We start from the raw sequence: 25,230 nt of genomic DNA, 5'->3' as shown, positions 1-25,230 counted from the left end.
TTGGTCGTTTCTTTAAAAAAATAAAAAATAAAAAACAAAAAACACATCACACACACACACCAACAAACACACAACAGTTGAGGTAGAAAATAAAAGGAATCATCTCCTCGCACTATTTTATTCCAACAGTGGAGATTCCCTACTGATCAGCACTGTTGCCGGTTGGTTGCAAGTGCTGATCAAACACAAATATACCAATGGTCAACAATCGACTCTTCTCAACCAGGAAAGGTCATGATGGATTAGAACCGGCCTAATTTTGAGCCATCTATGACCAGCTTAAGCCCCATATCTTCCACAACACGAATAAAAACAAACTTTTGTATGAACAGGCTACAAGCAGACATAAACCAGCAGTCTGATGAAACAGGTGGTTAACACCCCGGTGCGATTTGCATGTCATGCAACTCGCAAATTGTATGCCAAGTCGCACCCTATTGTCCGCAATTGGAGCGGTCATATCGGTGCGGTTCCAACTTGGTTGGAGCCGCACCGATTTCTAAAGTAATACATGTACTACTTTTGGTGCGATTTGCACAATTCACTAAGCGGTATCTTACTGCATCCGAGTATGTGATAAGATACCACATAGCATTTAAAAAAAAAAAAACAAAAAAAAAAAAAACCTTGAATTCACTAAAAAACGCTATTAAAATACCACACGTGTTATTTTATCAAGTCATGCGGTATTTTAGTAGTGAAAACCATGCGTTAATGTTTCAGCTGTCAGCGGGGTTCCCCGCTCACAGCTGAATGTAAAAGAAAGAATTGCCGGCAATTAAAAAATGGCGTGGGGTCCCCCCCTCCAACCATACCAAGCCATTCATTTCTGGTCTGGATTGAGGGGAACCCCACACGCCAAAATTAAAAAAAAAAAAAAAAAAAAAAAAAGCTCCATCCCGGCACTGGCTTCCGGCCATCTGACTGCTCTGTTGGCTTGACAGTTCTTAAATATGTAAGGGGTGGGGCCACACGGCATGCTGGGTCAATGATGTCACACGGGGTGGGGGCCACATATGCACCCCCCCCCCCCCCCCGTGCTGGAACCCCGCTGACAGCTGAAACATTAACGCATGGTTTTCACTACTATTCACTAGCGCATGACTTAACTGACCGATATAATAACTCGGTATTTTAGCAGCGTTTAGGGAATTCAAATGCTTTTTAAAAAAAAAAAAAAAAAAAAAAAAAAACTCGGGTGCAGCAAGATACTGCTTAGTGAATTGTGCCCAATGGCAGATGTCTTGCAAATCGTGCCTGAAATGGGCAGTTCACCCGACTTTGAAATTGTGCAACTTCATTGCAAGTTCGGTAGTCTAAAGACTACCATAAACTACATTACAATTTGATTGTACAATCTCCCTTAAAGTCACCATACACCAAGGCTTGAAAATTCCCAGGAGCCAGGTTGCCATGGCAACTAGAAATTGCATCCTGGCACCTGGGTTCACACCTCCCATTGACTTCAATGCAAAAACTAGTGTCAATAGCAATCCTACGTGAACACACTTTTTTTGAGAATTTTTCTCAAGCGTATGCGTTTTTCATTTAGGAAAGTCCATTCATTCCAAAATCAAAAGTACTGAAAAATGTAATTTGCTTTTAACATTTGAACGACAGGCATCAAGTAATTTTTCTGCGAATATTTGTACAAATGGTCATTCAAAAATCTATCGTGTGTGACCAACTTAAAATTGATAGTTTGTGAACACACACACTACCTACACCTGTCTCCCCCCAGTCCCTGCTGCATTTATCTCCGTAGGTGGTTTCAGATTCACTGTCTAGCAGCCCACTGCAGCGGTCCTGGCGGTAGAAAACTGCGCTATTCTTCCTCTTTCCGTAGTATGCTGGAACAGAGCAGAGGAATTCTGATTAGCCAGTGTGGACATGTGCCAGCCCTGACCACTCAGAACCAATCTGATCCTTCCCAGCAGTCCTAGGGAAAAAAAATGAGGAAGAACAGTATATTTTTGAGACCCCAGGAACGCTACACCGAGCTATGTGAACTGTGAAAATGCACCATCTATGGAAGTAAGTGCAGAGGGGATGGGGAGGGTGTTAGTTCATCTTTTCAGGGAAAAAAAAAAAAAAAAAAAAAAAAAAAAAGGGTGAATGATCACTTTAAGTCCCTGTGTAACCCAGTTCACACCTGTGTCCTTTGTCACAAGAGAAATCCCCATTATAACTACGGGGCCCGGTCACACCCATGCAACTATGGTGAATTTTTGGCCCTACAGATCTCAATGGAAGAAAAAAAACAAAACAAAAAACCACGCAACATAAATATGGCATGAAAAACATGGTTTGAAATGCAGATGCATTGGTGGTCTTTGATTCCACAGAATCCTGGCTCTGCTTAAAAGGCATAACCTTGCCGATTGCTAGGGGTAACCGTTCCGTCATTACGACTGTTTCTGTACATCAGGCTCATGTACAACCGTCCTTGCCCTTTAAGGCACAAAAGGCAGCCGGTTCTGCCTGCACAATCCAGCCTTTATGAGGTTACACTTGTGCCAATGTTTGCGAAACAATGAACAGACCTGTGGGAGGGCCTGGAAAACAGCAACACGCCCTGGTAAATTACTGCCAAGCACCAATGCTCCTAATTATGTGAAATAGACAGAAATAGAGCCGATCCCATGGCTGAACACAGACACCGGGGATTTCTCGGCAGTTGTGAGCGATACACGGCATCTTCCCAGCACAACAGACGTGTTTTGATTCGGCTCTTAGTTCTCAGCGTGAGGATTCTGTGTTCCAGCGAACAGGATTTTCCCCAAACATTCCCCTATCATATTACCGCGCTCTACCATCTGCATCTAACATGGCCACAGAAAAAACCCCAATGCTATTTTAGAAGTTTTTATATATCTATCTTTGTTACACAGTTTGCCAACGCTGAAATGAAAAAAAAAAAAAAAAAAAAGAAACCGAGAAAAAGAAAAATTAAAAGCACAAGTACCTATCCCCCTAACCTAATCTCATCTGGAACTACCCCCACCAAGGCAGTCTTCCTCCAGCCAGAAACCTCTAGTGCTAGCCACACCTGTGCAGAACCTCAAATTAAGCTGCCCATGGATAGATCAAAGTCAGCTGGTTCAGCAAGGACTGGTCAAATTTAGATTCATCTATGGAAGTGGTCTCCAAACTGTGGTCTTTTGCTTGCTTTTATACAGTCCTTGAAGCACTATTCCATCCACTGACACCAGCAATGGGGCACATATCCTCCCAATGACACCAACAATGGGGCACAATTCCTTCCACTGACATTAATGATGGTTCTTCCCACTGACACTAATGATGGGGCACTATTCTTCCCACTGACACCAAGACATTTTCTATTCCCACTGGCCTCGGTATGCACCCCCCCCCCCCCTACCCAGTCTGAAGGACAGTATACTGGCCCTTTTTTGGAAAGTTTGGAGACTCCTGTTCTATGGTCTTTCCAGATTGACTTCTGTCGAATGGGACTGTTGAAAATGTTCTTGATCGGTGGCTGCAGCCACTGATCAGCATATTCTGACAGTGCAGGCGTCCCACTGTCAATACAATGGCACGGCAGGGAGAATTCCTCCATCCATCCATCATACATTTGTTGATGAGGGAATCAGTTTGCTTACTCCAATCATTTCGTTGGCTGATTTAAAAAAAAAAAAAAAAAAGGGAAGTACACACCATCTATGGCCAGCCTTAAAATTAAATTGGACTGTGCTCCAACACTTGAGGAACGAAGGCCTAGTTCACACCAATGCATTGTGCTTTTTGTCAGTTTTGCAGTATGTTTTTGCAGCATCTTGTGTCTTTTTTTTTTTTTCTTTTTTTTGTAAGTGGAAATTTTTGTGTTGCTGGGCAGAATAAAAACCCAAAATGCGGCAAAAACACACTACATGGGTTTCAGCAGCTTCTCCATTGAACTCTGTTGTACCAAAAATGCTGCTTTTTTGCATAAAAAAAAAAATTAATAAAAAAGTCCCTGACCCCAGCTCAAAGAAGCATAGATGTGAACACGTATCATAGGAAACCATGTTAAATGAATTGTAGTACATTTCAGCAAAAAGAACTAAAAACACATTGGTGTGAACCAGGGCTAAAACGCATGGCACCATTTAAGTCTAGGGGGGATTTCTGCACAGGTGCAGCTAGTATCAGAGGACAAACTCCAGATGTGTGCGTGATAGATTTGCTTGCAGTGCTAGGGTTGTGTTTTTGTTTTTTTTTTGGGGGGGGGGGGGTTTCAATGGTCATATGTACATTAAACAGTCTACTCCTCTGTTCATTCTGTTAATGCAAAATGTCAATTTCCAGCAGGGAAAGTCTTTTGGGAAGTGAAGCCCCAGGAGATCATAGGAACTCATGGGAGGCTCAAATTGCCATCTAAACAACACTGAAGAAAAAAAAACCACCACACAGGTATAGGTCTCTCTGCCATGTTGCAGAACCACCACCATCATCAATTGCTGCATACACAACTGGTATACACCATTGCTGCCTGGAATTTTAAGTCTGTCCAATCGAAAAAAATTGGCCAATCCAAATGGAAATGAAAAACTATTGAAAAAATGCTACTTTTAAAAAAGGTACTGAAATGGCTGTGACAATGCATAGTTTAATACGTGTGGCAGTGTGACAGTTTCTGAACACAGTGGAAGACGCAGTCCTCATTTTCACTAAATAAAGAGAATATTCTGTGCAAAACAGACAGTTTCTTCCATTCCCATTCTCTGATCCAATTATACGCACCTCGCAGAGCTCCCCCACTGTATGGAGAGGCATGCAGCTCTCAGGCCTGAGCAGCCAACCGCCAGGCCCAAGCACTGTCACCTGTAAAAGTGCCAGTACTAGAAATGGTGCTTACACAGGGCTGTAACTTCCCCACTCCTAGGACGGAATGGAGCGTCAGTGGAAAGACAGTTCTTAGGTTGAATATATTTTTATTGTCAAAGATTTTAGGAGTAATATAAAAAGAAATCCACATTGAGATTAGGAGTTCAACTGGACAATATCCACAGAAACATTAGCTAGGCAATAACATCCCAATACAAATATATTGATCAATATCAGCTATAAATATGGGGATGTCTTCAGGTAGCCACCAAGGAAAGGTAACAAAAGTGGTGTGGGTGACTTCCATACTGCCGGGGACACTCTCAAGAGTGGAAGTTCTGGGTGGCGGCCAGTAAACTTGAACAAATAATATTACTCATAAAGAAGGGAAAAAAAGTGTGTGGGGGGGGGGGGGGGGGCAACAGAAAATAGAGGAAGAAGAATGGTAGACACAAGTCTTCTTGTTTAAGGTCGTCAAATGACTGTAAATGAAAATCAAAAGCGGGAAATCTTTTGGAGACAACGAAACCCAATGTGGGCGAGAGAGGGGTAAGACAAAATCTCTCACTCTCCATCTTCCTCACTCACCCCCCCCCCCCCCCCCACCCATATAGGCCTACTGATTGACTCTATTCCATAACTACTTGGAGGTGGAAGAGTGCATCCAAATGTACCATAGAGTGGTAAATTTTTGAAGGACATTTCTTAGCCATAGTCAGTGAAAATGGCCCCCCTCCCCCCCCTGTAATAAAGCTTTTCAGTTGTAATAACATGTATCCCATGGGGTCCAATCTTAGATAGGAATTCTACTTTAAAATGTTTCAACTGAAGTACAGGTCCATGTTATCAAATGGTAAGGTGTTGTATTTTTAGTTTTCTAATTACAGGTTTGCTTTGAAATACAAGTATACAGTAATACTAGATAATATATACAGTAGACCAGCATCTCAATTTTGTTTTCCAGTGGCCGCACCCTTTAGAAGTAAGCAATATCTCAAATCACCCTAGTGTAAAGAGTCCTCTGGTCCAGGGTAAACATGGTCTGCTCGTGGCAACCTGGTTCAGAAACATGGCAGTAGACTATGAAACAAAGTGACAATCTAGAAATAAATCTTTAGAGTCCCCAGTTGATCCCAAGTGGGTTTACATAGGACTCTTGTTTGGGGTCCCAAAAAACTTTGAGAGCAAACTTTGGGGTTCTAGGCAATCCACACTGAAACAAGACAAATGCAGCCAACTTTCACGACTGGTAGGACCATCCTTTATTACCATCATCTCCAATCTTTTCCACCTGTAGTCTACAAATAATTCAAACCATCAGCTACACTCTGCAGTAACTCACAACCTCTGCTCATTACAGGCCTCTTCCCTCTATAGAGAGAAATGAATTTTCAGTCACTGAACCTCAACCATTGCTCCAATTTTCCATGACCCTAAACCTACAGCTTACAAAATTGGTTTGAACAACCAACACAACCAAACTGCCACCAAAACCCAATACCACAAAGATCAGATTGTTATAACCAAGCTCTAGCAGTCCACTCAGTCAGCCAAAACAGGACAGTGTATCTACCTATGACATCCAATCAAGTGCTGAAAGGAGCATGGCCAACCGCCAGCATCTGCAACCATCATGAAATGCTAGAAATGTCCATCACAAGTGACAATTTTGTCCCCCATCATTAGTATAAGCCAATCACAGTGTCGCGATCATGCCGTTTGGAAATATTTATACTCTGGTTTCCTCTCTGCCACCAGACAGTATTTTGTGTAAGACTAATATGCTGCTGCAGATTTGGAAACTTTGTTACATATAACCAATGGTAATATAATACAGCAAAAATGGAGCCCCCTCCACTCTCCTCTGTGGGAACAGCAACGAGCCCCCCCTCTCCTCTATGGGGGCAGCACCAAGCCCCCCCCCTCCCTCCTCTATGGGGGCAGCACCAAGCCCCACCACCCTTCTCTATGGGGGCAGCACCAAGCCCCACCACCCTCCTCTATGGGGGCAGCACCAAGCCCCACCACCCTCCTCTATGGGGGCAGCACCGGAGCCCCTACCCTCCTCTATGGGGGCAGCACCGGAGCCCCTACCCTCCGCTCTCCTCTATGGGGGCAGCACCGGAGCCCCTACCCTCCTCTATGGGGGCAGCACCGGAGCCCCTACCCTCCTCTATGGGGGCAGCACCGGAGCCCCTACCCTCCGCTCTCCTCTATGGGGGCAGCACCGGAGCCCCTACCCTCCGCTCTCCTCTATGGGGGCAGCACCGGAGCCCCTACCCTCCGCTCTCCTCTATGGGGGCAGCACCGGAGCCCCTACCCTCCGCTCTCCTCTATGGGGGCAGCACCGGAGCCCCTACCCTCCGCTCTCCTCTATGGGGGCAGCACCAGGCCCCCACCCTCCGCTCTCTTCTATGGGGGCAGCACCGGCCCCCACCCTCCGTTCTCCTCTATGGGGGCAGCACCGGCCCCCACCCTCCGTTCTCCTCTATGGGGGCTGCACCGAGCCCCCACCCTCCGCTCTCCTCTATGGGGGCAGCACTGAACCCCCACCCTCCGCTCTCCTCTATGGGGGCAGAACTAAACCTCCATCCTCCGCTCTCCTCTATGGAGGGAATACTGCCTCCCAGCCCCGCACAGCCCGCCGTCCCCGTCCATGCCAGCGCTCACACCTCCTCCTCTGCCTCCGGGATCGCACACAGCCCGCACACTCACCCAGAAGATGAAGTTGAAGGCGAAGAGCAGATATTTGATGCACTTGGTCCCTCCTTTGACAGGCATGGTGCCGGAGTTCGGTCGCGGAGAAGAGTGAAGAACTTTTTGGACAGACAGAAAACTCCTCCGAACAGACAGAGAACTCCTCCGCACAGTACAGGGTGTGCCGGACTCTCCCGTGCCCAGCCTTCCAGCCTATCAACCGCTCGGCGCAGCGCCCTCTAGCGGCACAAGCGCAACAGCAGCCAGCCACCACACCTACTGCCTCCCCCCGACCTATAAAAGGCTGTTTATGAAAATGAAAAGCTGGAGGAATTGGAACAGAAGTGGGACTGTTGGCTGGCCAATCAACTTGCAGCTGGGTTTTTTTTTATGGGAAACCTCACTGGGCACTGTAGGAAACTTCACATTTGTTCCTCTTTTTACTAGTTGTTTATGAAGAGTCAATCTGAAAGTGTTATATGGTATAGTCATGTCTTGTTTTCATGAAGAGGGTAGTTCAGACAGTGTTTCTTTTTTTCTTTGTTCCTTTCTTCTCTTTCTTGTCCTCTCCAGTACATATCTCTCCCCCTTTCAACCCTCCCAGTACACATCTCTGCCTCTTCCAAACCCCCAGCACACATCTCTGCCCTCTCCAACTCCCCAGTACACATCTCTGCCTCTTCCAAACCCCCAGTGCACATCTCTGCCCTCTCCAACTCCCCAGTGCACATCTCTCCCCTCTCCAACTCCCCAGTACTCATCTCTGCCCTCTCCAACTCCTCAGTACACATCTCTGCCCTCTCCAACTCCTCAGTACACATCTCTGCCCTCTCCAACTCCTCAGTACACATCTCTGCCCTCTCCAACTCCACAGTACACATCTCTGCCTCTTCCAAACCCCCAGTGCACATCTCTGCCCTCTCCAACTCCCCAGTGCACATCTCTGCCTCTTCCAAACCCCCAGTACTCATCTCTGCCCTCTCCAACTCCTCAGTACTCATCTCTGCCCTCTCCAACTCCTCAGTACACATCTCTGCCCTCTCCAACTCCCCAGTACACATCTCTGCCTCTTCCAAACCCCCAGTGCACATCTCTGCCCTCTCCAACTCCCCAGTGCACATCTCTCCCCTCTCCAACTCCCCAGTACTCATCTCTCCCCTCTCCAACTCCTCAGTACACATCTCTGCCCCCTCCAAACCACTAGTACACATCTTTGTCCTCTCCAACTCCCCAGTACACATCTCTGTCCCCTCCAAACCGCTAGTACACATCTTTGTCCTCTCCAACAACCCAGTACACATCTCTCCCCCCTCCAACCCTCCCTGTACACATCTCTGACCCTTCCAAACAACCAGTACAAATTTCTGCCCTCTCCAACTCCCCAGTACACATATCTGCCCCTTCCAAACCACTAGTACACATCTTTGTCCTCTCCAACCCCCAGTACATATCTCTCCCCTTCCCAACCCTCCCAGTACACATCTCTGCCCCCTCCGAACCACTAGTACATATCTTTGTCCTCTCAAACCCCCAGTACACATCTTTCCCCTTCTCAACCCTCCTAGTACACATCTCTCCCCTTCTCAACCCTCCCAGTACACATATGTTCTCCTCCAAACCACTAGTACATATCTTTGTCCTCTCTGACCCCCCAGTACACATCTCTACCCCCTCCAACCCCCCCCCCAGTACACATCTGTGCCCCCTCCAAACAACCAGTACAAATCTCTGCCCTCTACAACTCCCAAGTAGACATCTCTTTCCCCTCCAAACCACTAGTATACATCTTTGTCCTCTCCAACCCCCAGTACACATCTCTCCCCCTCTCAACCCTCCCAGTATACATCTGTGCCCCCTCCAAACCACTAGTACAGTGATGGCGAACCTTTTTGAGCCCGAGTGCCCAAACTGCAACCCAAAACCAACTTATTTCTTTCAAAGTGCCAACACTGCAATGAAACCTGAATATCGAGCTTTTGGTTTAGAAAAAACAACTCGTACAGTAGTGCAAACTAATTAACAGTACAGGGATGACCAGAGACTGCGGACAGTACAGGGATGACCAGAGACTGCGGACACAGTACAGGGATGACCAGAGACTGCGGACACAGTACAGGGATGACCAGAGACTGCGGACAGTACAGGGATGACCAGAGACTGCGGACACAGTACAGGGATGACCAGAGACTGCGGACACAGTACAGGGATGACCAGAGACTGCGGACACAGTACAGGAGATGACCAGAGACTGCGGACAGTACAGGGATGACCAGAGACTGCGGACAGTACAGGGATGACCAGAGACTGCGGACACAGTACAGGGATGACCAAAGACTGCAGACACAGTACAGGGATGACCAGAGACTGCGGACAGTACAGGGATGACCAGAGACTGCGGACACAGTACAGGGATGACCAGAGACTGCGGACACAGTACAGGAGATGACCAGAGACTGCGGACAGTACAGGGATGACCAGAGACTGCGGACAGTACAGGGATGACCAGAGACTGCGGACACAGTACAGGAGATGACCAGAAACTGCGGACAGTACAGGGATGACCAGAGACTGCGGAAAGTACAGGAGATGACCAGAGACTGCGGACAGTACAGGAGATGACCAGAGACTGCGGACAGTACAGGGATGACCAGAGACTGCGGACATAGTACAGGGATGACCAGTGACTGCGGACAGTACAGGGATGACCAGAGACTGCGGACACAGTACAGGGATGACCAGAGACTGCGGACACAGTACAGGGATGACCAGAGACTGCGGACACAGTACAGGAGATGACCAGAGACTGCGGACACAGTACAGGGATGACCAGAGACTGCGGATACAGTACAGGAGATGACCAGAGACTGCGGACACAGTACAGGAGATGACCAGAGACTGCGGACAGTACAGGAGATGACCAGAGACTGCGGACAGTACAGGAGATGACCAGAGACTGCGGACAGTACAGGGATGACCAGAGACTGCGGACACAGTACAGGGATGACCAGAGACTGCGGACACAGTACAGGGATGACCAGAGACTGCGGACACAGTACAGGAGATGACCAGAGACTGCGGACACAGTACAGGAGATGACCAGAGACTGCGGACACAGTACAGGAGATGACCAGAGACTGCGGACAGTACAGGGATGACCAGAGACTGCGGACAGTACAGGAGATGACCAGAGACTGCGGACAGTACAGGGATGACCAGAGACTGCGGACATAGTACAGGGATGACCAGAGACTGCGGAAAGTACAGGAGATGACCAGAGACTGCGGACAGTACAGGAGATGACCAGAGACTGCGGACAGTACAGGGATGACCAGAGACTGCAGACATAGTACAGGGATGACCAGTGACTGCGGACAGTACAGGGATGACCAGAGACTGCGGACAGTACAGGGATGACCAGAGACTGCGGACACAGTACAGGGATGACCAGAGACTGCGGACACAGTACAGGGATGACCAGAGACTGCGGACACAGTACAGGAGATGACCAGAGACTGCGGACACAGTACAGGGATGACCAGAGACTGCGGACACAGTACAGGGATGACCAGAGACTGCGGACAGCACAGGGATGACCAGAGACTGCGGACACAGTACAGGGATGACCAGAGACTGCGGACACAGTACAGGGATGACCAGAGACTGCAGACACAGTACAGGGATGACCAGAGACTGCAGACACAGTACAGGGATGACCAGAGACTGCAGACACAGTACAGGGATGACCAGAGACTGCGGACAGTACAGGGATGACCAGAGACTGCGGACACAGTACAGGGATGACCAGAGACTGCGGACACAGTACAGGAGATGACCAGAGACTGCGGACAGTACAGGGATGACCAGAGACTGCGGACACAGTACAGGGATGACCAGAGACTGCGGACACAGTACAGGGATGACCAGAGACTGCGGACAGTACAGGAGATGACCAGAGACTGCGGACAGTACAGGAGATGACCAGAGACTGCGGACACAGTACAGGAGATGACCAGAGACTGCGGACACAGTACAGGAGATGACCAGAGACTGCGGACAGTACAGGAGATGACCAGAGACTGCGGACAGTACAGGAGATGACCAGAGACTGCGGACAGTACAGGGATGACCAGAGACTGCGGACAGTACAGGGATGACCAGAGACTGCGGACAGTACAGGGATGACCAGAGACTGCGGACAGTACAGGGATGACCAGAGACTGCGGACACAGTACAGGAGATGACCAGAGACTGCGGACACAGTACAGGGATGACCAGTGACTGCGGACAGTACAGGGATGACCAGTGACTGCGGAAAGTACAGGAGATGACCAGAGACTGCGGAAAGTACAGGGATGACCAGAGACTGCGGACATAGTACAGGGATGACCAGAGACTGCGGACAGTACAGGGATGACCAGAGACTGCGGACACAGTACAGGGATGACCAGAGACTGCGGACACAGTACAGGAGATGACCAGAGACTGCGGACACAGTACAGGGATGACCAGAGACTGCGGACACAGTACAGGAGATGACCAGAGACTGCGGACAGCACAGGGATGACCAGAGACTGCGGACACAGTACAGGGATGACCAGAGACTGCGGACAGCACAGGGATGACCAGAGACTGCGGACAGTACAGGAGATGACCAGAGACTGCAGACAGCACAGGGATGACCAGAGACTGCGGACAGCACAGGGATGACCAGAGACTGCGGACAGCACAGGGATGACCAGAGACTGCGGACAGTACAGAGATGACCAGAGACTGCGGACAGTACAGAGATGACTGCTGACCTTTGCGGAGGGAGGGGGAGCGGGTACCTGAATTTGACAGATACCCGCTCTTACTTCCGCAGAGTTTTTTTTTTTATCTTACCTGTTCCTTTATCCAGCGGCGCGCTGTCTTCCCGGCTTCTGTAGTGTGGGCGCTCGTCGGACAGCAGGATGCCCAGTGCGCATGCGCGAGAAGCGCTGCGCTTTGTGATTGGTCCGGCGGCTTCTGGGATCTGTCATGTGTCCCAGGTACCGCCTTACCATTCACAAAGAGCACTGCTTCTTGTGCATGCGCACTTGGGACCCGGCTGTCACGCACACTACGGCCGGGAAGACAGCGCGCCGCTGGATTCTCCTGGCGTGCCCACAGACAAGGCTCGGCGTGCCGGCTGTGGCACGCGTGCCACGGGTTCGCCATCACTGCACTAGTACATATATTTGTCCTCTCCAACACCCAGTACACATCTTTCCCCTTCTCAACCCTCCTAGTACACATCCTCCCCTTCTCAAACCTCTCAGCACACATTTGTGCCCCTCCAAACCACTAGTACATATCTTTGTCCTCTCCAACCCCCCAGTACACATCTCTACCCCCTCCAACCCTCCAAGTACACATCTGTGCCCCCTCCAAAAAACCAGTACAAATGTCTGCCCTCTCCAACTCTCCAGTACACATCTCTGTCCCCTCCAAACCCCTATTACACATCTTTGTCCTCTCCAATCCCCCGTACACATCTCTCCTCTTCTTAACCCTCCCGTACACATCTGTGCCCCTCCAAACCACTAGTACATATCTTTGTCCTCTCCAACCCCCCAGTACATATCTCTACCCCCTGCAACCCTCCCAGTACACATCTCTGCCCCCTCCAAACAACCAGTACAAATATCTGCCCTCTCCAACCCCCAGTACACATCTCTGCCCCCTCCAACCACCCAGTATACATCTCTGACCCCTCCAAAGAACCATTACAAATTTCTGCCCTCCCCAACTCCCCAGAACACATCCCTGCCCCCTCCAAACCATTAGTACAGATCTTTGTCCTTTCTAACCCCCAGTACACATCTCTCCCTCTCCAACCCTCTCAGTACATATCTCTGCACCCTCCAAACAACTATTACAAATTTCTGCCTTCTCAAACGCCTCAGAACACATATCTGCGCCCTCCCAACCACTAGTATACATCTTTGTCCTCTCCAACCCCGAGTACACATCTCTCCCACCCCAAGTACACATCTCTCCCTTTCTCAACCCTCCCAGTACATATCTGTGACCCTCCAAACCACTAGTACATATCTTTGTCCTCTCCAACTCCCCAGTACACATCTCTACCCCCTCCAACCCTCACAGTACACATCTCTGCCCCCTCCAAACAACCAGTACAAATCTCTGCCCTCTGCAGCTCCCCAGTACACTTCTCTGCCCCCTACAAACCACTAGTACACATCTTTGTCCTCTTCAACCCCCAGTACACATCTCTCCCCTTCTCAACCCTCCCAGTACACATCTGTGCTCCATCCAAACAACTAGTTCATATCTTTGTCCTCTCCAACTCCCCAGTACACATTTCTACCCCCTCCAACCCCTCCCAGTACACATCTCTGCCCCCTCCAAACAACCAGTACAAATATCTGCCCCCCCAGCTGCCCAGTACACATCTCTGCACCCTCCAAACCACTAGTACACATCTTTGTCCTATGCAACCTCCCAGTACACATCTCTCTCATTCTCAACCCTCCCAGTACACATCTGTGCCCCCTCCAAAACCACTAGTACATATCTTTGCCCTCTCCAACCCCCAGTACACATCTCTACCCCCTCTAACCCTCCCAGTACACATCTCTGCCCCTTCCAAGCAACCAGTACAAATCTATGCCATCTCCAACTCCCCAGTACACATCTCTGTCCCCTCCACACCACTAGTACACATCTTTGTCCTCTCCAATCCCCAGAACACATCTCTCCCCTTCTCAACCCTCCCAGTACACATCTCTGTCCCCTTCAAACCACTAGTACACATCTTTGTCCTCTCCAAGCTACCAGTACACATTTCTACCCCCTCCAAACAACCAGTACAAATCTCTGCCCTCTCCAACTCCCAAGTACACTTCTCTGCCCCCTCCAAACCACTAGTACATATCTTTGTCCTCTCTAACCCCCAATACACATCTCTCCCCTTCCCAACCCTCCCAGTACACATCTCTGACACCTCCAAACAACCAGCACAAATATCTGCCCCCCCCAGCTGCCCAGTACACATCTCTGCACCCTCCAAACCACTAGTACATATCTTTGCCCTCTCCAAACCCCAGTACACATCTTTCCCCTTCTCAACCCTCCTAGTACACATCTCTCCCCTTCTCAAACCTCCCAGTACACATATGTTCTCCTCCAAACCACTAGTACATATCTTTGTCCTCTCCGACCCCCCAGTACACATCTCTACCCCCTCCAACCCCCCAGTACACATCTGTGCCCCCTCCAAACAACCAGTACAAATCTCTGCCCTCTACAACTCCCCAGTACACATCTCTGTCCCCTCCAAACCAATAGTATACATCTTTGTCCTCTCCAACCCCCAGTACACATCTCTCCCCCTCTCAACCCTCCCAGTACACATCTGTGCCCCCTCCAAACTACTAGTACATATATTTGTCCTCTCCAACACCCAGTACACATCTTTCCCCTTCTCAACCCTCCTAGTACACATCCTCCCCTTCTCAACCCTCTCAGTACACATTTGTGCCCCCTCCAAACAACCAGTACAAATATCTGCCCTCTCCAACCCCCAGTACACATCTCTGCCCCCTCCAACTCCCCAGTACACATCTCTGACCCCTCCATAGAACCATTACAAATTTCTGCCCTCCCCAACTCCCCAGTACACATCCCTGCCCCCTCCAAACCACTAGTACAGATCTTTGTCCTCTCTAACCCCCAGTACACATCTCTCCCCTTCCCAACCCTCCCAGTACACATCCCTGCCCCCTCAAAACCACTAGTACACATCTTTGTCCACTCCAACCACCCAGTACATATCTCTACCCCCTCTAACCCTCCCAGTACACATCTCTGCCCCCTCCAAACAACCAGTACAAATATCTGCCCTCTCCAACCCCCAGTACACATCTCTGCCCCCTCCAACTCCCCAGTACACATCTCTGACCCCTCCAAAGAACCATTACAAATTTCTTCCCTCCCCAACTCCCCAGTACACATCCCTGCCCCCTCCAAACCACTAGTACAGATCTTTGTCCTCTCTAACCCCCAGAACACATCTCTCCCCTTCCCAACCCTCCCAGTACACATCCCTGCCCCCTCAAAACCACTAGTACAGATCTTTGTCCACTCCAACCACCCTAGTACACATCTCTCCCTCTCCAACCCTCTCAGTACATATCTCTGCCCCCTCCAAACAACCATTACAAATCTCTGCCCTCTCCAGCTCCTCAGTACACATATGTGCGCCCTCCCAACCACTAGTATACATCTTCGTCCTCTCCAATCCCTAGTACACATCTCTCCCACCCCAAGTACACATCTCTCCCTTTCTCAACCCTCCCAGTACACATCTCTACCCCCTCCAACCCTCACAGTACACATCTCTGCCCCCACCAAACAATGAGTACAAATCTCTGCCCTCTGCAGCTCCCCAGTACACATCCCTGCCCCCTACAATCCACTAGTACACATCTTTGTCCTCTCCAACCCCCAGTACACATCTCTCCCCTTCTTAACCCTCCCAGTACACATCTGTGCTCCATCCAAACCACTAGTACATATCTTTGTCCTCTCCAACCCCCGGTACACATCTCTACCCCCTCTAACCCTCCCAGTACACATCTCTGCCCCTTCCAAACAAACCAGTAAAAATCTATGCCATCTCCAACTCCCCAGTACACATCTCTGTCCCCTCCACACCACTAGTACACATCTTTGTCCTCTCCAATCCCCAGAACACATCTCTCCCCTTCTCAACCCTCCCAGTACACATCTCTGTCCCCTCCAAACCACTAGTACACATCTTTGTCCTCTCCAAGCTCCCAGTACACATTTCTACCCCCTCCAAACAACCAGTACAAATCTCTGCCCTCTCCAACTCCCCAGTACACTTCTCTGCCCCCTCCAAACCACTAGTACATATCTTTGTCCTCTCTAACCCCCAGTACACATCTCTCCCCTTCTCAACCCTCCTAGTACACATCTCTGACCCTCCAAACAACCAGTACAAATATCTGCCCCCCCCCCCAGCTGCCCAGTACACATCTCTGCACCCTCCAAACCACTAGTACACATCTTTGTCCTCTCCAACCTCCTAGTACACATCTCTGTCCTTCTCAACCCTCCCAGTACACATCTGTGCCCCCTCCAAACCACTAGTACATATCTTTGCCCTCTCCAACCCCCAGTACACATCTCTACCCCCTCTAACCCTCCCAGTACACATCTCTGCCCCTTCAAAACAACCAGTACAAATCTATGCCCTCTCCAACTCCCCAGTAAACACCTCTGTCCCCTCCAAACCTCTAGTACACATCTTTGTCCTCTCCAATCCCCAGAACACATCTCCCCCCTTCTCAACCCTCCAAATACACATATCTGTCCCCTCCAAACCACTAGTATACATCTTTGTCCTCTCCAAGCTCCCAGTACTCATCTCTCCCCCCTCCAACCCTCCTAGTACACATCTTTGACCCCTCCAAACAACCAGTACAAATCTCTGATCCCTCCAACTCCCCAGTACACATCTCTGCCTCCTCCAAACCACTAGTACAAATCTTTGTCCTCTCCAACTCCCCAGTACACTTCTCTCCCATCCCTCCAACCCTCCATGTATACATCTCTACCCGCTCCAACCCTCCCAGTACACATCTCTGCCCCCTCGAACTCCCCAGTACACATCTCTTCCCCCTCCAAACCACTAGTATAAATCTTTGTCCTCTCCAACCCACCCCTGTACACATCTATCCTCCTCAAACCCTCTCAGTACATATATCTGCCCCCTCCAAACAACCATTACAAATATCTACCCTCTCCAACTCCTCAGTACACATCTCTGCACCCTCCCAACCACTAGTACACATTTTGTCCTCTCCAAGCCCCAGTACACATCTCTCCCCTTCTCAACCCTCCCATTACACATCTGTGCTCCCTCCAAACCACTAGTACACATCTTTTTCCTCTCCAATTCCCATTATACATCTCTCCCCCCTCCAACCCTCACAGTACAGATATCTGACCCCTCCAAACAACCAGTACACATCTCTGCCCCCTCCAAACCACTAGTACAAATCTTTGTCCTCTCCAACTCCCCAGTACACATCTCTCCCCCCCTCCAAGTCTCCATGTATACACCTCTCCCCTCTCCAACCCCCCCAGTACACATCTCTACCCCCTGGAAACCCCCAGTACACATCTCTGAAATCTCTTTCTGCATGTCTGATGTCATCTCTACTTGACTGGAAGTGTTATGAGGGTACTTGGACACTGTCAAGCCTCTGCAATCCTTATTGACACAGTGCTCCATCTGTGTTATCTTCACATTCACACAGATTTTCTGTGTTTAGATTAATTCAAAAAAACCCTTTAATGGGGCCCTCTTCCACCCACACATCCCATAGCAGCCTTGTGGGTTTCTATAGCTATTGTTAAACCACTGATATGTATGTACCATTTCGCCTATACATACACTTTAACTTCTATTGTCTGAATAGCAGCAAATAAACCTCAATCAGTCCTAGACACCTTGATGCGGAATGCCTTATCTGTGAAGATTACCATTCATGTTTAATCCCATAGGTCTTCTTTCACGGAATGTGTTACCTCCACTACTATCTCAGTTTCTAGTCTGTAAATCTAAACAAGAGCTGATGGTATTTCTTCATTCCAGCAGTAAAAGAAGTTTCTATGATGTAAGAATGTTAGCGAATCATATGACAAAGTGATTGTTATAATAATTACAGTGCATGCTCTCTTCTTGGCCCTAAACAAATTAAGCCAGAATTTCTAAATATAGTGTTAAAAAGCTAAAAATGGTACCACAATCTTGCAGGGAAGAACATCTATCAATCACTGGAGTCTTGAGTTGAAGCGTTGAAGCCCAAAACAGCCATAGATGGTTCAAATCTCCTCCGGTTCAGCAGGCAAATGCCGAGATTCGATCCCTCTATGGAAAGGCTGTTTGTGCCAATTTTGAATGTTTTACGATTTGGGTATGACTAACCTGTCAGGTTTTTCATGCAATTATTGCCAGTGATTATAGCCGCTACCAATAACCACTATGTTCTCACGGCAGGGATGGCTTTCCCCCATGCCCCCCTTCCCGCAGGGAGAACACAATTAGAGATGAGCGAATCGAACATGGCGAAGTGGAATTCGTTTCGAAGATCAGGAAAAATCCGAAAATTAGCAAACTTCGAATCCGAAAATTAGCAAACTTCGGATCGAATTTTCCCAAAAATGGCGGCGACATGTGTGGCGACGGAGCGGGGATCTCTGGGAAGGCGCGCAGACAAGGCGCGCTGACCCATAATGCATTCATTCATGACATGTGATCGCATTAGCCAATCAGCAGCCAGCCAGCACTGTGTAATGATGGAGCTATAAATTGCGGCCATCTTAGAATTCTCCATTAGCCTCCGGTCATTCAAGAGAGACAGACCTGTCTGTATTAGGGACAGAGTTAGGGCCACAGAGACTTTAGGGCCACAGAATCGTTACTTAGGGACACAGAATCGTTACTTAGGGACACAGAATTGTTACTCAGGGACACAGAATTGTTACTCAGGGACACAGAATCGTTACTCAGGGACAGACACAGAATTGTTACTCAGGGACACAGAATTGTTACTGAGGGACACAGAATCGTTACTCAGGGACACAGAATTGTTACTCAGGGACACAGAATCGTTACTCAGGGACACAGAATTGTTACTCAGGGACACAGAATTGTTACTCAGGGAAACAGAATTGTTACTCAGGGACACAGAATTGTTACTCAGGGACACAGAATCGTTACTGAGGGACACAGAATCGTTACTCAGGGACACAGAATCGTTACTCAGGGACACAGAATCGTTACTCAGGGACACAGAATTGTTACTCAGGGACACAGAATTGTTACTCAGGGACACAGAATTGTTACTGAGGGACACAGAATCGTTACTCAGGGACACAGAATCGTTACTCAGGGACACAGAATCGTTACTCAGGGACACAGAATTGTTACTGAGGGACACAGAATCGTTACTCAGGGACACAGAATTGTTACTCAGGGACACAGAATTGTTACTCAGGGACAGACACAGAATTGTTACTCAGGGACACAGAATTGTTACTCAGGGACACAGAATTGTTACTGAGGGACACAGAATCGTTACTGAGGGACACAGAATCGTTACTGAGGGACACAGAATCGATACTGAGGGACACAGAATTGTTACTCAGGGACACAGAATTGTTACTCAGGGACACAGAATTGTTACTCAGGGACACAGAATCGTTACTGAGGGACACAGAATCGTTACTGAGGGACACAGAATTGTTACTCGGACACAGAATTGTTACTCAGGGACACAGAATTGTTACTGAGGGACACAGAATCGTTACTCAGGGACACAGAATTGTTACTCAGGGACACAGAATTGTTACTCAGGGACACAGAATCGTTACTGAGGGACACAGAATCGTTACTGAGGGACACAGAATCGTTACTCAGGGACACAGAATTGTTACTCAGGGAAACAGAATCGTTACTCAGGGACACAGAATCGTTACTCAGGGACAGACACAGAATCGTTACTGAGGGACACAGAATCGTTACTGAGGGACACAGAATCGTTACTGAGGGACACAGAATTGTTACTCAGGGACACAGAATCGTTACTGAGGGACACAGAATCGTTACTGAGGGACACAGAATCGTTACTGAGGGACACAGAATTGTTACTCAGGGACACAGAATCGTTACTCAGGGACACAGAATTGTTACTCAGGGACACAGAATCGTTACTCAGGGACACAGAATCGTTACTCAGGGACACAGAATCGTTACTCAGGGACATAGAATCGTTACTCAGGGACACAGAATCGTTACTCAGGGACACAGAATCGTTACTCAGGGACACAGAATCGTTACTGAGGGACACAGAATCGTTACTCAGGGACACAGAATTGTTACTCAGGGACACAGAATCGTTACTCAGGGACACAGAATCGTTACTGAGGGACACAGAATTGTTACTCAGGGACACAGAATCGTTACTCAGGGACACAGAATCGTTACTGAGGGACACAGAATCGTTACTCAGGGACACAGAATCGTTACTCAGGGACACAGAATTGTTACTCAGGGACACAGAATCGTTACTGAGGGACACAGAATCGTTACTGAGGGACACAGAATTGTTACTCAGGGACACAGAATTGTTACTGAGGGACACAGAATCGTTACTCAGGGACACAGAATTGTTACTCAGGGACACAGAATTGTTACTCAGGGACAGACACAGAATTGTTACTCAGGGACACAGAATTGTTACTCAGGGACACAGAATCGTTACTGAGGGACACAGAATCGTTACTGAGGGACACAGAATCGTTACTCAGGGACACAGAATCGTTACTGAGGGACACAGAATCGTTACTCAGGGACACAGAATCGTTACTCAGGGACACAGAATCGTTACTGAGGGACACAGAATCGTTACTCAGGGACACAGAATCGTTACTCAGGGACACAGAATCGTTACTCAGGGACACAGAATTGTTACTCAGGGACACAGAATTGTTACTCAGGGACACAGAATCGTTACTCAGGGACACAGAATCGTTACTGAGGGACACAGAATCGTTACTCAGGGACACAGAATCGTTACTCAGGGACACAGAATCGTTGAATTAAAGAGTATGTCAGACAACACGCAGAGGAGTGGCAGAGGAGGCAATGTTTCAGGAGCGAGCAGACGTGGCAGCAGAGGAAGGGGTCGAGGCAGCACTAGTCGCAGCCAGAGGCCAGTGCTCCCGGTGTCATCCAGCGGTCGTGTCTCCACCGACAACCCTGCCGTCATCAATTGGTTGGCTCGGTCGTCTTCCTCTTCCCAGGTCACCTCTGACACCTACAGCCAACAGTCGGTGGGTACGTCAGACACAACCGTTAGTTGGCATGGCCCGGGAGCAAGCCCACTGAAATCACGTGTCCTCTACCTGCCCCTGTCCTTTGGTGTTCCCTCACCAAGCGAAGTATCGCATGCTGTGGGCTCAGCCCCACTGTACAGTGAGGAAGAGCTAACAGAGGGCGGTCAGGAACGGGGGGAGACATCCGCCTCTTCAGCAGCCAGGCGAAGAAGTAGTGGCGAGGAGAGTGGCTCGGTAGCCGGTCTAGAGACAGGTCTGTCTCCTGACCCACACGCAGCCGAGGGGGCTAGTAGTGAGGCGGAGACCCTAATTGATGATGATGAGGCTGATCACACTTGGCAGCCTCGTCGTCATCAGGCTATTGCTTCCGCATCATCAGGAGAAGAGGGTGCCAGCTTGCCAGCGAGCAAAACAGTCGGTGGGTTGCCCAGGAGGCAGCAGGGTCGCAGCAGTGTCAGTGGAGGCAAACGGCCACGGAGTAGAGCACCAGCTCCACTGCAGCCTACCACCACGGCCAGTAGTGGTGCCGGTGTGCACGGAGGAAGTAGCAGTCAGCCAGTGAGGAGTAGCGGGGGCAAAGTTTCCTACTCGGCGGTGTGGCAATTTTTCGTCAAGCCGCCCGAGGAAGTAAACGTAGCCGTATGTCGACTATGTGGCCAGAAAGTCAAGCGTGGCCAGGGGGCCCATGTTGGGACTACAGCGTTGCGGCAGCATATGCAGCGTCGCCATTCGGTGGCCTGGGAAAACCGTGATAAAGATACGGCGGTTCTGCCTGCCCCAGCCCCCGCTCCATCACCCGCTCCGTTACTTGCTCCGTCACCCGACGTCAATCGCCCTCTATCAGCCAGTCAAGGCTCCAACACCTCTGCTGAGGGGAGATGTCGCTCGTTGGCATCTTCCGCTCGTTCAGATGCTCCTTCTCCTGCTACTCCTCTTCACGGATTCAGTCAGCAGTCTTTCTTGGAATCCGTTTCCAAGAGACAACAGTTTGCGAGCACGCACCCGACGGTGCAGAAGCTGAACGTCCTCCTGTCCAAGTTGCTGGTGCTGCAGTCCCTCCCTTTCCAAGTGGTGGACTCAGCACCTTTCCAAGAAATGATGGCTTGTGCCGAGCCGCGGTGGAGAGTGCCAAGCCGGCATTTCTTCACCAAAAAGGCAGTGCCAGCCCTGCATTCACATGTAGAAGAGATGGTGGGCCAGTCTTTGAGCATGTCGGTCTCTGCCAAAGTGCACGGCAGCGCCGACGTGTGGAGCTGTAACTACGGTCAGGGACAGTACATGTCATTTACGGCCCACTGGGTGAACGTGGTGCCGGCACAGCCGCACCAGCAACTTGGACAGGTCACGCCGCTTTTGCCTCCACGTTTGCACGTCCTTGGTCCAGCAAAGATGTCCGGCTCTACCACCTCTTCTTCCGCCGTGTCCTCAGTCGCCACCCCCGTGCCAAGTCCCATTACCCGACCGGCATATCACATGTGCAGGGCGCAACGGTGTCACGCTGTGCTGCACCTGGTATGCCTTGGCGAACGTAGTCACACAGGGGAGGAACTTCTGAGTGTAATGAACAGAGAAATCGACAGATGGCTGTCTCCGCGCAAACTGAAAATCGGAACCATGTTGACCGACAACGGAAAGAACATGGTGTCTGCTCTGCATCAAGGAAGGTTGTGCCATGCGCCATGCATGGCTCACGTGTTCAATCTGGTTGTGAAGCGGTTCCTAAAATCCACCATCCCACTGCAAGACATCCTTAAAATGTCACGTAAACTTTGCATGCATTTCAGCCATTCCTACACCGCAAAGCACACCCTCCTTGAGCTGCAGTGGCAGAACGGAATTCCACAGCATCGCCTGATCTGCGACGTTGCAACAAGGTGGAATTCAACCCTACATATGTTAGACCGCCTTTACGAACAGCAAAAGGCCATCACCGATTTCCTGATGTTACAAGCGGATAAAGGTACTCCCCTGTGTAACTTAGATGTCAGCCATTGGCAGCTCATGCGTGACACCTGCCGCTTGCTCAGGCCCTTTGAGGAGGCCACGCTATTCGTGAGTCGGCAGGACTATGGGATGAACGACGTCATTCCTCTGTTGCATGTCCTGGAACAAATGCTGTTAACAATGGCTGGTCAGGGTGCGGTAGACGTGGCGCACAGATCTCAACGCCACATGACCCCTGTGGGGGCAGGACAGGAAGAAGAGGAGGAGGTAGAGGAGGACATTGGTGCTCAGGAATTATTGAGTGAAATGGGTGGTTTTTCCACTCAGCGGACAGGAGTGGAGGAGCAGGAGCATCTGGTAGAGGAGGAGGAGACAGAGGACCCAGATGCACCGTGGCAGTATGCTGTGGAGATGGAGGCAGGGAGTCCCTCGCATTCCTTGGCACAAATGGCCCATAGCATGCTCGGTTGCTTGCGTAGCGACAGCCGAATAATAACCATCAGACAGAGGGATGACTTTTGGCTGTCCACCTTGTTGGACCCTCGCTACCATTCAAAAATGGTGGCCTTTTTCACACCTGCTGAGAGGGAGGCCAAAATAACGTACTATAAAAACCACCTATGTAGTCAGTTGGTCTCTGCCTTTCTGCGCCAACGTCCATCCTCAGACACTGTGGGCCCTGTGCGCTCGCGTTCCGCTGCCATGGCAGCAGGGGAGGGGTGGGGTGGTAGGAGCAGTGGCAGCTCCACCAGCAGCAGCTGCCTCAGTCTGCAGTCGATGATGAGTAGCTTTCTTCACCAGGGCAGTGAGGAAACTACTAACCAGCCGCAGCAGCAGCAGCATCAGGTGGACCTGGAGCAGGACCTCAAACAACAGGCTTGGGCCTACTTGGACAGCACCCTGCCAACCGAGGTAGACAATCCCCTTGACTACTGGGCAACGAAACTTGACCTTTGGCCCCAACTAGCTGAATTTGCCCTTGAAAGGCTGTCATGCCCGGCCAGTAGCGTGGCATCGGAGCGCGTGCTTAGTGCGGCAGGAGGTATTGTAACTCCGCGGAGGACACGACTGTCCACCCAAAGTGTGGAGAGACTCACGTTTGTGAAAATGAATCAGGCGTGGATTAGTCTGGATTTCAAACCACCAGTTCCTGACACAACTGACTAAATCCGCCATGAATCATGCCCCAAACATGTTATTATTTTTAACATAGGCCTCTGTATGGCCTTCAATTTAAGCTGCTTACGCTTCGCCACTCTGCCATGGGCCCCTGTACCGCCTCCTCTTGCTGCTGCCAGGTCCAGAGTGTGTCATGGGTCCCTGTACGGCCTCCCATTGCTGCTGTCTCCATCGCCACACTCTGCCATGTGCCACTTTCAGGTCTCCTCACACTGCTGGTGGGTTCCATTTTGTCATAGGGTGCTGGCAGATTATGGGCCTCCCATTGCTGCTGCCAGGCCCTTAATCTGCCATGGGCCCCCGTACCGACTCCTCATGCTGCTGCCAGGCCCGTAATCTGTCATGGGCCCCTGTACCGCCTCCTCATGCTGCTGCCAGGTCCAGAGTGTGTCATGGGTCCCTGTACGGCCTCCCATTGCTGCTGTTTCCATCGCCACACTCTGCCATGTGCCACTTTCAGGTCTCCTCACACTGCTGGTGGGTTCCATTTTGTCATAGGGTGCTGGCAGATTACTGGCCTCCCATTGCTGCTGCCAGGCCCGTAATCTGTCATGGGCCCCTGTACCGCCTCCTCATGCTGCTGCCAGGTCCAGAGTGTGTCATGGGTCCCTGTACGGCCTCCCATTGCTGCTGTCTCCATCGCCACACTCTGCCATGTGCCACTTTCAGGTC

The 25,230-nt window shown here is 49.9% G+C and overlaps 1 protein-coding gene across 1 annotated transcript in view; it reads right to left on the bottom strand.

Annotated features, from left to right (window-relative positions):
- Positions 1–7,753, bottom strand: part of CD9 (CD9 molecule) — a 45,859-nt gene extending 38,106 nt beyond the window's left edge. The window contains exon 1 of the mRNA XM_089669885.1: positions 7,543–7,753. Within this exon, the coding sequence (XP_089526011.1) occupies positions 7,543–7,608 (66 nt within the window). The 5' untranslated portion in view covers positions 7,609–7,753. The remainder of the gene's footprint in view (positions 1–7,542) is intronic.
- Positions 7,754–25,230: the final 17,477 nt, after the last annotated feature.

This window comes from Staurois parvus, unplaced genomic scaffold, assembly GCF_062004578.1.
Source record: "Staurois parvus isolate SC_StPar_1 unplaced genomic scaffold, SC_StPar_1.0 ptg000010l, whole genome shotgun sequence".
NCBI classification, from domain to species: domain Eukaryota; kingdom Metazoa; phylum Chordata; class Amphibia; order Anura; family Ranidae; genus Staurois; species Staurois parvus.
The sequence above is the reverse complement of the archived record's forward strand: the minus strand, read 5'-3'. Positions and strand labels throughout refer to the sequence as shown.